General features: G+C 32.5%; 2 protein-coding genes across 2 annotated transcripts; one reads left to right on the top strand and one right to left on the bottom strand.

Annotated features, from left to right (window-relative positions):
- Positions 1–2,470: 2,470 nt before the first annotated feature.
- On the bottom strand, positions 2,471–4,814 carry LOC139430994 (uncharacterized). Its single transcript, XM_071198550.1, has 2 exons — positions 3,702–4,814; positions 2,471–3,632 (listed from the first exon to the last, which is right to left on the bottom strand). The coding sequence occupies exon 2, from the start codon at positions 3,455–3,457 to the stop codon at positions 2,522–2,524; it is 936 nt and encodes a 311-aa protein (XP_071054651.1). The 5' UTR covers positions 3,458–3,632; positions 3,702–4,814; the 3' UTR covers positions 2,471–2,521.
- A 1,480-nt stretch (positions 4,815–6,294) lies between these two features.
- Positions 6,295–8,558, top strand: LOC139430993 (uncharacterized). The gene is made up of 2 exons (XM_071198544.1): positions 6,295–7,087; positions 7,164–8,558. The coding sequence occupies exons 1-2, from the start codon at positions 6,430–6,432 to the stop codon at positions 7,583–7,585; spliced, it is 1,080 nt and encodes a 359-aa protein (XP_071054645.1). The 5' UTR covers positions 6,295–6,429; the 3' UTR covers positions 7,586–8,558.
- Positions 8,559–13,988: the final 5,430 nt, after the last annotated feature.

Genomic DNA, 13,988 nt, shown 5'->3' with positions numbered 1-13,988 from the left:
AAGTTTAATATTTAATTTTATTTTAATATTTATTTATTCTAATAAAATTGGATTCGATAGTTACAGGAATATTTATTGAAAAGTAAAAGATACTATAAAAACAGCTAATAAAAATCAAAATATTTAATAATTATAAGTTTAGCCGATTTTCCTTTGATAATTTTTTAAAATCCGGCGTATAATTTGTCAAGGCGATTCGCAGCAAACTTTAAGTTGTTAATTGTGAGCGATGTTTTGTCTTAACTAAGGTCATGTGTAAATAGAAACTCACAAGAATATGTTGTGTCAAAAATTGAAAATATTTGCTGATTTGTGCTGAATTTGTAATGCCTGATCCTCCTTCGTTTCTAGTATGGGAAGGTGTCGTACCTTGGATCATTATATTTCTATAGCTAACATTTCCAAATTTTTCAGTTATTAATCAAATTTCTTGGTTTAAATCGATTCAGCAATGTTTTAACTTATAACATTTATAATTACAATTACAAAGTACTTCATATTATAGGCAAAAAAATACCGTCGAGATGATAGTAACAAACCGCCCAGCAACAAACTTTTTCCTTTATATTTCCACCTACTTCTAGGGCCCATATCTTCGTTATCTAGAAAGATAACGAAAAACTAAGCACACGGTTGGAAAGCTTGGTCGAACAAGAAAGAACAATTGTAGCAAACATTTTTTTATTGCTGAAGGTTTGGTGTAAAAAATTGGCAGTCAAAGATTACTGAACCCATAATTGTGGTTCATATTTATCCTTGTTATGATTTTCGTTATTTTGTTGTTATGTTTTGGCTTATATATTCGCATTTTCTAAAGATAAGACATTTGAAATGTTTCACCAAGTGCCGTAAGTGTTCATTTTTTAAGTGTAAAAATGTATTTAGGCTCTATTCAAACGCGACGCGACGCTGGGTGCTCCCACTATGAATAGAGCCTTATTAGTTTTTTATACAGCTTAATTCTACTTCTAATTTTACTTCTATGATTAAGAAAAAGGCTCAAATTTGAATTAAATTATTATATGATCTAATATACCTATATGTCTTATTATATGATATTATATAATATGAAATTATTGTATGTATGACCTAAAAGAAAACGAGTTTGAAACATATTGCTTTAATACTGCAGAGAAGTATGTTAACCTTTATGGGTGGTACTATATGCCTACTATAGTGTCCACAAAATTTTAATCCATGGAGCTGCAGTAAGTAAGGAGTCGCTATTACGCATTGGAGAGTTATCTGAAGAGGCTCAAGAGGCGAAAAACCAAGAAGTGCGCAGATTTAGAGAGTGTCACACAAGAAAATGCAGTAGACTTCAAACAAATGAAGTTTTATTTAAAAGATTATTACTCAGCTCTGATCCATTTATTAGTAATTTCCATAAAGAAAGTTCAGAAAAGTATAAAATATGAATGAAGACGTGAAAAATTTAGTTATTTTGGACGAATCTCCAGAAGAAAGGGAATGTAAAGAAGAAGATGATGAACAAAGTGAAGAAGAAGACAATAATGATGAAGAAGAAAATGAAGATGAAGATCAAGAAAATGAAGAAGACTCTTCAAATTTAGATAATTTTGACATTACTAGACTTGTGAAATTCTGCCACATTTATATGTTTTCAATGTTACTTCCATTCTATAATTGCATTGAATTTATTATTAATATTATTTATATTTGAGGATTATAATACAGCATATCAAAAAAGTAGATTCGATATTTCAAAATTTTAACTTAAAAAAAAACGTAAAACTTCCTTAGAATTAATGCATCTAACTACTAAAGCACTCGTTTAGATAGGCCCCTTTACCTTATATCAATTTCCCAAATACAAAATTTTTTTCTACGATATGTGTTTTAGGAATTTTCGGTCGCGTAATTTCAAGCCTATTTCATTTTAAAATTATTTTTACTCTTAGAAATTTCGATTAGACCGCATCGTTTTCGAGATATTTGCAAAAAGATACAACCTCGATTTTGGAATTTTTTCATTATACGTAGGTGCCTATGGAAACACATTGTAAGTAAAGACAACCTGATAGAAAAACATTTCTAAATATTGGAAGACAGATATGTTTCTGTCAGACTAGAAATTTAAAACAGAAGTAACGTCGACAGATAATGGGTATCTGAGGTCAGTTCGTACACCCCAACTAGAAGAAAACATTTTGGATTTTGTGCATAGATAAGATATAATATATTTGTTATATAGATAGGCAACTATAAATGTTTGATTGAAATGCGCAATTAGTTTTGGATACTGTCACCTACAGCGCTGAAATCATTGGCAGGCAGGATATATAATTTAAATTTGTTATTTGAAAGTTTTGTCGATGTTTCTTTACGACAACATTGCTTGACGACAAAACTTTATTAACTGTACAAAATTTTAAACACATTAAATTTTGTCATTTACAATGTTTTCCAAAAAAGAAAACATCGAAAAAACATAACTAGGTATTAAGTTATTATTTGGTACAGGGTTTATTAAAAAGTCTTTAAATGAATAACAAAGACTTTATTCTTTAATTTTTTTAATATTATTTATAATAGCATTTATAAAAGAAAGCGATCTTTTAATTTTATTGCATTTATCCAATGCTGTTTCTTTAATACTGTCGTTTATATTGCGTCGGCCCTGCCCTTTTAATACTAAGTTTACATTTTTCACCCATGTAAATACATACAAATTTAAAAACTTTTCTATAAAAATAGCCTGCAAATCATGAACAGAACACGATGATTGAATATTTATATACTTATACATTTCAGAAGATATTCTTATTAAAACATGACTTTTTTCACACATTATGGGCAACAAATAATGTGCTAATTGTGTACACTTTCCAAATAATGTTGTATATTGCGAATTTGGTCGCAACAAAGCGTTTGCATTATAAGCCCTGGCGTTTATTAACTCATGGTGAGTCTCACTTTGTTTCGTTAAAAGAAATGTTTTACAAGCACGACAATTTTTTAATTTCTTCAGCAACCCTCTAGCTAAATATCCCGCGATATAAGAGTCGATGTTTAGTTGACTATAACTAGTTTCTTTAAATTTAATTGGGCAGTTGTTTTCATCAACAATTTCAACACCAATGCTAATTTTCACATTATCATTCAAGAATGCATTTAAGATGTTTAGAGCGCCTTCACTCTCACCCTCTTCACAATTTGCATTTGGGGAATGAGAGGAAACAAAATTATTGATTATTAACGTTTTAAACGAGTTGGTAAATGCATTTGTTGTTGGATTGACGTTTCGTACACCATGGCTTCGTATGCACCCAAAAAAAATTTCTATGGCATCTTGGTTTAAATTTCTAGTGTATAAATACTGGAATTTCTCGTTATAAACAATTTTCCATATATAAATAAATCCTTGGAGTGTTATTATCCAATTCCCCACAGTTGGAGGCACAAATTCTTTCCCATTTCCTTTAATAAAACGCATGGTTTTCAAAACTTTTATAGCCTCATACCAAAATTGTAAATGAGGAGAGGTTTTGGAGACAGAATTTTTACAAAATCAGGTTTCAAAATACTGCCATTCACACTATCGAAAAGTTTGTCTACAAACAATAATAAATCGGCAGTGTCTTCTGCGCTTTTTGCCAAACAACCATTTCCTGATAACAAATATAAAAGAAAAACAGACTTTACTTAATTTTACTGTTTTAAAAAAATTAATGATATACCGAATTTTGCAAATCCTCTCATCGTAGACGAAACTCTTTGAGAAAAAATTTGAGCTGCATATTTTACTTTCATTTTCTTCATTTTACTTTCATATATATGCGCATCTGTTAGCTTATTTAACATTTTCGTATCGTAGTCACCTACATCCAATTCATAAAGAGAGACTACATCGTTCCAGGATGCTGTCTGTAACCCATTTTTCCATGAAAACATAATTTTATTGTTTAAAAAAGTGTTCCTCAATCCTTTTAATAAATGTGGTGTGTCGAAAAGTGGAATAAATTCAGTGTCATCGATGCAGAATCCCAGTAATTTGTTCTCGCCCAGCTGTTGCAAACGATTTCTTTTAGTTTCCTCTTTCAATAATTTTATGGCCATACAATTAATTGATAACTGATCGCAAACTGTTGCAATAACTTTTAAGCCAATTTCACGTAATGCCCTAACGATAATTTTTATATTGCGAACAAGATCTGCAGCTGACATTCCATTTTCCGTAAAATAGTAAGCGACAGGCTGTTTCCACTTCTTATGAATTCCTCGTGCCATGAAAACCATGCCATGATCAGCAAATTTTTTTGTTTTGCCATTTCCACAGTCGACGAATCCTTCAATTTCATCACTAGTCCTACTATACGTTAACGCAACATCCAATGATATTTCATCAAATAACAGGCAACAAACACGATCTTGTGGTTTCATTTTATCCACTGCTATTTTAAGTGTATCCAAAATTCGTGAATTGATTCCTGTATTGAAAGACTTTAAGCAAGGAAAATGCGAAGATTTTGTCGCTTATCCCAAACCGACGGCCTCTGCTTTTTTTCTTCTGCATTGCTAATTGCAATTTTATAAAATTGAAAGTTGGAGTATTGACCAAATCTTTTATAAAGTCATTAGAGCAAAGCAATTTTTGCGTCTCCAACAAACGTTTCTTGCACGTAACATTTTCTTTGTCAAGTTTACGAGCAATTCCCAAAAGTCTCTTTGCCACCGTATACATTTTTTTTTTGCTTTTGACGGCAATCGGGATATTTTATTTACGTTAACCTGAGCAAGTAGTGATACTTTTTTTCTCAAATCTAGATAAAAAAATATTAAAAAATGTTTTTTTTATTTTTTTATAATCTAAATATAATATACAAAAAGTACATAAACAAAAAAAATAAATAAAAAATAAATAAATAAAAAATAAATAAATAAAAAATAAACAATAAAATAAATAAAAATATCCAGCTTTACCTTTACGCTGAATTGACACTTTTAAGTTGTTATCTTTGTTTAGGGGTTCCTTACCAGAGGTTGTTGGTTGAGCTAATGTAAAATTAAAATAGTTATTTTTGATACAAGATAGCGAAATGACACTTTTGCATTCGAGAACGAAAGTTCGAATCGTTCGAGAATACAAAAGAATTTCGTTGTCGTGTATCAAACAACATTTTTTCGAAAACTGCGTATTCTAAAGTTATAAATTAATAAAAAGACCAAATTCAGGATAATGACATTTAGAATTCATTTAATGTTATGTCAAAAACTTAACATCACATCGATTTAACCTCACATATTGAACAAATGTACTATTATAAATTTGCATTTAAACATGAAATGAAATGATAAAACAATTAAATGTTGATTATTTTCTGTTTATAGTTTGTTCATAACAATAAATTAACAATTAATTGTATCAAATTCTTTGATTGTCGTAGCTGGACGTAAAAGTCTTTTGCGTCCTGGACGTAAAAGACTTTTTTGTAATTCGCTACGGTAATGGAAGCTATAACAGTACTCAAACGGGTGCTGTAATGAGACTCCTTACAGCATCCGATGCTGTAATGAGATTTTAGTAACATTTTATGGAACCAGTTCAAGTTGGTGACATTGGGTCATTAATTTTTCTAGTTGTCAATGTGACAATTTTTGTCTATGAATGTTTAAACACGTTCTTAACATCGAATACAAAGTCCACAATGATGAGGACATTGACTCTGAGCAATTTCTTTTATTTTGGGAGGTGTACAGGATGTCCCACGACGAACTGCGTCGATCGATATAGGAGAAACTATGAGTAGTATCTTTCTGGAAATTTGTAGGTGCACTTATGTCGATATGCCCAACTCACCTAAAATATTTTCAAGATTGTCGCACTTCCGGTTATACCGGAAGTAGACAACAACTTCGTTATTTTAAATGGAACCACCTATATATTATTACATATTTAGATTCTACGTCCGATTTTAATTAACATTTACTTAAACATCTTATATAAAATTCTTACCCGTTTCTGAAATATTTACAAATTTATGTAAAAAAATTACCTATGCAGGCTTGTATGTTATGTGTATTTCTGCTAACACTGTTAAGTATTTGTTATATCTGATGAAAGGAATTTGAAGAAGAGACTATAGCTTAACTTTTGGTAGCTCATATGTTGTCCTACTACATACAGGGTGTTCAAAAAAAGCTGCCAAATATTTATATAAGAAAAACCGAAAAACTCAAAAAAATTAAATGGAAACCATATATTTTTTTAATTGTATCTGAATCTACTTTAAAAATAAAGGTAACTTTACGTAAGGTTCCTTATATCTAACTATCGCCGTTTCTTTGTAATTTTCGTTTTAAATAGTTTAAGATTATTCAAAACAATTTTGTGTCAAAAACGGCCATGACTACCGAGAAACAAATGAAGGTAACACAAATGTCATTATATCATTTATAAAATTCACTATGCCCGCACGTTTAAATTATACTAATGAAGATTATCTAAATCTATTTATTATCTATGGAGAATGTAACAAAGTTTTAACAAGAACATGCGATACATTTGCTGCTCGATATCCGCAAAAACGGAAACCATCCCCGAATACCTTGAAACAAATAATTTATAACTTCAAGACACATGGTTCCGTAAAAGGAAAAGTTCTCAAAAAGAAGCCTATTGTAGATAATGAAAATGTGGAAATCGCTGTTTTAGGATATTTCAATGCATATCCGACAATATCTCTCAGACAAGTTTCAAAAGAATCTGGACTTTCCAAAAGCTCAATCCACAGAATTTTGAAAAAACATAAGTATCATCCGTATTCAATTTCCATAGTGCAACATTTAAGAGATACTGACTTCGCAAGAAGAGTGAATTTTTGTGAATTTATTTTAACTGAACACTATGGAAATAATCAATTTTTGGACAATATTATTTGGTCTGACGAGGCAAAATTTACCAAAAATGGTTTGTTTAATAGACATAATTCGCATTATTGGAGTGATTCTAATCCTCACAAATTTACGACGAGTAATTTTCAAGGAAGCTGGCAATTCAATGTCTACTGCGCTATAAGAAACGATAGAGTAGTAGCGTTACATTTTTATGAGGAAAATCTAAATGGTAAATAATTAAGAAATAATTGGTATAACGAATAATTTACAATTAATTTTAATTGCTGCAATTAATTTTTTTCTAGGCGAAAGATATTTAAACATTTTACGAAATTTTGATACTAATTATTTAGAAAATTTACCTCTGGTTGAATTAACACAAATTTTTTACCAACACGATGGAGCGCCTCCGCACAACGGCTATTTAGTTAGCAATTTCTTCGAAAATATATTTAATGGCCAATGGATTGCTAATAATGGACCTTTCTTGTGGCCACCTAGATTACCTGATTTGTCGGTTTTAGATTACTTTATATGGGGTACTATCAAAAATCAAGTTTATAGCACGACATTGACCACTCAGGAAAATTGTATGGAAAGAGTGCGAAATGCGTTCAATAACTTAAATCCAGATTTTTTGAGAAAGGCTACCCATCAACAAGTCATCTTGCGATGCGAAAAATGTTTAGAAGTTCAAGGGAAAAATTTTGAACATTTATTAAAGTAGAGTTAGTTTTCTCATACTTAGTACGTTAAATACAAATTACTTAATACATAATTTGTCATACTTTCATTTGTTTCTCGGGAGATTGTTTAAAATGTTGAAGTTATGAATTATTTGTTTTAAGGTATTCGGGGATGGTTTCCGTTTTCGCGGATATCGAGCAGCAAATGTATCGCATGTTCTTGTTAAAACTTTGTTACATTCTCCATAAATAATAAATAGATTTAGATAATCTTCATTAGTATAATTTAAACGTGCGGGCATAGTGAATTTTATAAATGATATAATGACATTTGTGTTACCTTCATTTGTTTCTCGGTAGTCATGGCCGTCTTTGACACAAAATTGTTTTGAATAATCTTAAACTATTTAAAACGAAAATTACAAAGAAACGGCGATAGTTAGATATAGGGAACCTTACATAAAGTTACCTTTATTTTTAATGTAGATTCAGATACAATTAAAAAAATATATGGTTTCCATTTAATTTTTTTGAGTTTTTCGCTTTTTCTTATATAAATATTTGGCAGCTTTTTTTGAACACCTGTATGTAGTAGGACAACATATGAGCTACCAAAAGTTAAGCTATAGTCTCTTCTTCAAATTCCTTTCATCAGATATAACAAATACTTAACAGTGTTAGCAGAAATACACATAACATACAAGCCTGCATAGGTAATTTTTTTACATAAATTTGTAAATATTTCAGAAACGGGTAAGAATTTTATATAAGATGTTTAAGTAAAAGTTAATTAAAATCGGATGTAGAATCTAAATATGTAATAATATATAGGTGGTTCCATTTAAAATAACGAAGTTGTTGTCTACTTCCGGTATAACCGGAAGTGCGACAGTCTTGAAAATATTTTAGGTGAGTTGGGCATATCGACTTAAGTGCGCCTACAAATTTTCAGAAAGATACTACTCATAGTTTCTCCTATATCGATCGACGCAGTTCATCGTGGGACACCCTGTACATCAAAAATTTTTTTCAGGTGAATATATTTTGTGTTTTGACAGTTTCTAATTGTCAATTCAAAGTTTCTATTTTCAAGTGTTCCGGTGTTACCAACTGCTACATACCTATTTCCCTACATTGCCAAAATTTACATTATTTTTGTTAAAAAAAGTATAAAAACGCGAATTACAAAAAATAGCATAAAAAACACGTTTCATAAGACTTAAAGCACTCATTCATTAAAAAACTCGTGGCTTCGCCACTCGTTTTTCAACTTGAATTCGTGCATTTCAAGCGTGTCTTACGAAACTTGTTTTTTAATATACTATTACGTTCTGTTGACAAAAAACTATCGTTTTGACGGTCGCTAAGTACTACGCAAAAGTTAACATCTAATAGCAGTTTTCGAAAAAAAATTTTTTTGGTAGATAATTTTAAAAATAACCAAATGCCGTCATTGCAATCAGTAAAGTAAGGGTCATATCAATATAGGTCATCTTTTAAATTTACCTTCAATAGGTGCTTCAACTGACGCAATATTGCAAAGTCCTCTTGACTCGATGTTATTAAAATATTAATGGGTAAATTTAATGTAGGAAATGCTCTGGCTTTAAGGTTGGTTTTATTATTTCGAATGATGAGCTTCATTTCGGGGTCAAAATGAACATCACATACAAAAGATGTGCTCCTCTTCGTCATTGAAATATCTTTTCGCTGAATAGATTCAGTCTATAAAATAAAAAGCTTAAACATACATATAGCAATATAACAAATATAACATTATTATGACTATATCATCCTTTTGTACATAGAAAATACTATTTGTATTAATAATTATATATTAATTATTACGCACCTCTTCATCTTTGGGTAAACGGTGCATAATAGCTTCCTTGCTAGTGTTGTAACACCCTGCAACTGCACAATTAAAAACCATGTTTCTACTATATAAACTAAAAGTTATTTAGTAAGTACTACATTTAGAGTACGGATTTAAATGACTACTGGTACAATGGTACAATTGTTACCTCAACAACTTACCTCAAAAAGGTGTTAAAAGTATCCAAAAATACTGTTCTAAAGAACTGATTATAACTTCAATCGAAATAATAAATTATAAATTAATTATTTCACTTTTAAATATATGGGTGTGGAATAAGAACAATAACTCCACTACACTTATTATAAATCATTAAACAACAGCAACAAATCGCTCTTTCTTTAAATCGCTAGCACAATACAGCGCAATCAAAGACATTTGAATATTACTACATGGTGTGCAATCTTACTACTATAAAAATGTAGACCGAGATTTAGTACCCTCACAATCCACTAGATGATGTTGTATACTGAATTTGCAGCAATCTGCATTATCCACACAAACAAAGCGCTTGTAACCATAGAAAAATTTATATGTAACGTCAAATTCAGAGGTGAAAGCAAACGTCACATTTTTGTTTTGTTGTTTGGTGTGATAACTGGTGATAACCCCGTTCTATAAGTAAATTTTCTTCCTTACTTTCTTTTGGCTTAGTGTTTTATATCCTTTAGTTAAGTGTTTAAATAAGTTTAATCTTTTGCTACTTCCTGATAAGTTTATCCGTTAGATAAATTGGCGCTATTGGCCAATGAGAGCAATATATGTTAAAAATTATGAATTTTATCTTGGAAAAACTTTAAATTTATACTTTTTCCATTTATTTGGAAAATGTACTTGACCTCTTCAAAATAAAGTATTGATACAAACCGGTATAGAAATACCTATATTTAAATTTCGCGCTTTAACCTAATTAGTTCCCTCACAATCCCCTTGGGAGCGCTGAATGTACCAAAAAATAGAGGGGAGATGACCTTCTATATACATAATATATATAAATTTTTCTATGTATTACTATGCCCTATGCCCTATGTCAAACCTTGTCAAACAAATTCAACTTACAACTCTAACCTGTTTTTTCCCAAAACAGAGGTTCCTGTAACAGAACGGCCAAAATGGTTTCTGTAATCGAAAGCAACGCCATAGGTGACAGTATCCCGAATTAAACGCATGTTCCCCCACTTTATTAATACGAGTGATTGGTGCATGATTTTGTGGCAGATCCTAGTACTGTTGATAGCAACAGTTTAGACATTTCAGAATATCCAAAGGTACGATTCTTAGCATGTCCTACATGAACAGCAATTGTATCCATCCATTTGTCGAGAGTACAAGAATTTAATATTGCTGATCATCCGTTGCAAATACAGTGTTGCCATACTATGATGGAAAAATGTACTACGATGCTGTGTTTAGAAAAAAGTAGGTACTTTTTAAAGATAACCATTAATATGAGAAATGCTGAAGAATAATTGTAGTGAAGAAAATTCAGATTTCATGCTACGCTGAGTAATAATTTGACAGATTTCTTTTAAATGAACACACAATAACTCGAAAACGATGCGTCTAATCAAAAATTTGTAAGAGTAAAAATAATTTCAAAATGAAATAGGCTTTTTTCAATTGGAAAATTTATGGTTTATGACATTACATTACATAGACTACATATCGAGTAGGCGGACCAACCAACCCCGATAGATATCGTTATCAAATTTCACCGTGCAGTCCAATGCTCTTAACGAACTTGCTCGCTGAAAGGTCATTCAAATCCTTTAAGGAGATAAACAACCAAGCGACCCAAAAATCGAGAATCTGATACGGTTAACAGCAGGGCAGTGGTATAAAACATGGTCAACCGTCTCTGCTTCCTCCGCGCATAGTCGGCATTCAACATTTTCGGCTAAACCCAACAAGTTGAGGTGTGCTTTTAATCGGCAGTGCCCAGTAAAGACACCCATTATAACTTTTATGCTGCTACGGGCAAGTCCTAAAATATTCCCGGATTTGACAGTGGCAATGTTAATAAACACCTTAGCATGTCTCATTCCAGGAGAACTGGTCCACAGTAGGCGAAGTCTCTCTTCAGCCCACAGTCCAATCCTATATTTGGCCATCCCAAATGATACACCAACTGCTGGTTCCGGCCCCACAAACCTCGCGTGCTAGCTCATGTGCCGCTTCATTGCCAGCAACCCCAGAGTGACCCGGGACCCATATCAGAGAAACTCTGTTATCACAACTCAGTGTGTTTAATGTTCTTTTACAAGCATTAACCAGAACAGACACCGTTTGTAAGCCGTGAACAGCGCCTGGAGAGCGGCTTGGCTGTCTGAAAAAATTCGTACTGTCATGTTTTTCACCCCTCTCGCAAAAAGGATTTTAGCACCCATGTCAATAGCAAATACTTCCGCCTGGAATACAGTACAGTACGTACGCAGGCTGTAAGCTTACTTAATTCGAGGTATCTGGCAGTATACTTCTGCTCCGACCCCTTCCGACGTTTTTGATCCATCTGCGACCAAGCAAATATCTGCCCGAAACAGAGAATTTTCATTTTCGATCCAGGACTGCCGCTCAGGCAGTACAATCTAGTATCGAGCATTAATAACTGATAGTGATCCCGCCAAATCTGATGGCATTGATAGCACAGTATCAGTGCTTATAATGTCTTCCGCAGCGCATTGGTAGGACAGGTCGGAACAGTTTTGAGCATATTGCTTAAATCTGTAAATGGTAGTTCTAGCCATTTTCTCTATATGCAAATGCAAAGGAGATGGGCCAGAAGAACCTCCATTGCTAGAGTTGGCGTTGTGCTTATCGCACCAGAGATTGCCAATCCAGCTACTCGTTGAATTCGGGAAAGTTTATTGATAACTGAAGTCTGTCGGACTTTCCTATACCAGGTTGCTGCTCCGTATGTGATCATAGGTCTAACCACAGTCGCATAGAGCCTGTTGCGACTCTCGTTCATAGATGTCGTTAGTGAGAGATCGAAGGGACACACGTGTCGAGTTGTTACCCGCGAAAAGAGATCAGTCCGTTACGAGCAGCGATGACGGACGCTTCCAAGCTTTATATTTGTGTTAACCCTAGAAAGATAACCTACGTCGAATCGACTTGTTCGACTGGTTATCTTTAACGTACTATAAAATATGGTTATCTTTCTAGGGTTAAAGAAAATAAATTAAAACAAAAATAGAAGCTTTTCATTCAACTACATACAGTCCACAACATTTGGTCCTACGAACCGGATACGGGAGCAGATTTCCAAAGAAATTGGTTATCGCATCATCATTTTTAACGAATATTTGGCGCCGTAGCCGCAGCATTCGAGCCGGTCAAGGTCAGTCTTTTTTCTTTATTTCCGTATCAGATTTACCTACTCAAGAAACGAACTCTTATAAAATCTAAAATAACGAGATTCGAAACATTTTTAATCAACCAAGCAAACCAAAAACCAGACGAATTGAAGGTTAGGTTGGATAATGTCGTTAATTTATTACCCGAATACGAATCCATTCAAATCAAAATCGAATCACTTGATTCAACACAAGAAAGCGATAGAGAGGTATTTGAAGATAGATTTTACGAATTAATAACATAAGCTCGTAAGATTCTCGATAGTTTTAACCCACAATTGGATACCCCGAGGGATACCCCTAAAATTTCTACCCCAATTAGTAGCAATGATAATTCAACCAGCAATAAATTAAATGTCAAATTACCAAAAATCACCCTTCCAGAATTTAACGGTCATTATGAAAAATGGCTACCGTTTATCGATGCGTTCAATGCATTAATCCATGAAAACGATGATTTGAACAAAACACAAAAGTTTTATTATCTCAGATAGTGTCTAAAAGGTGAAGCGTCTTACATTATAAACTCTTTGGAGGCATCCAATAATAATATTATACCGTAGCTATAAAAGTTAGCTTAGCGGATTATCGTACAAGCACACATTAGAGAATTCTACGAGTATTCACCAGTTCAGCGCGAATCTCACGTACACTTGCGAAAATTAATTGACCATTTTCAAAAACACATCATATCGTTAAAAACTTTAGGCCAACCTACGGAATATTGGGACACTTTTACTAATTCACTTAATTTCAAATAAAATCGATACAAAAACTAAGCGAGCATGGGAAAGTTCTATTAAAACCAATGCAATACCAGACCTCAAACAGTTGTTTGACTTTTTGTCTTCACAGTACATGATTCTTGAATCAGTAGAAAGAAAAGATAACAAATCCAACACAGTATCTTGTCAAAACCATGCACATTTTTGTATCTTGTCTCGTTATAACTAAACCGAAATGTAGGTTATGCGATGAAAGCCATGCATTGTAACAATGTAAAAAAATTTTGGATTTGATGCCAAAACAACGCCTCGAAAAGGTCAAGAATTTTAAACTTTGCATCAATTGCCTTAAACCCGGTCATATACACGGAAACTGTAAACTAGGTAATTGTAAGAAATGTGACAATGCTCATAATACCTTGTTGCATTTTGAAAAAAGTGACTTTTCTACTTCACGTTCTTCTAATCCTCCAATGACAAGTGTGGT

Source organism: Onthophagus taurus, chromosome 1, assembly GCF_036711975.1.
Source record: "Onthophagus taurus isolate NC chromosome 1, IU_Otau_3.0, whole genome shotgun sequence".
Lineage (NCBI taxonomy): Eukaryota > Metazoa > Arthropoda > Insecta > Coleoptera > Scarabaeidae > Onthophagus > Onthophagus taurus.
This window is presented reverse-complemented; position numbering and strand designations above follow the sequence as displayed.

Bases quoted from the DNA above. Each gene is read 5' to 3' on its own strand.
- LOC139430993 (XM_071198544.1), top strand. From the start codon at position 6,430: ATGCCCGCACGTTTAAATTATACTAATGAAGATTATCTAAATCTATTT. The intron at 7,088-7,163 runs GTAAATAATTAA...ATTTTTTTCTAG, and splicing joins TTATGAGGAAAATCTAAATG to GCGAAAGATATTTAAACATT.
- LOC139430994 (XM_071198550.1), bottom strand. From the start codon at position 3,457: ATGCGTTTTATTAAAGGAAATGGGAAAGAATTTGTGCCTCCAACTGTG.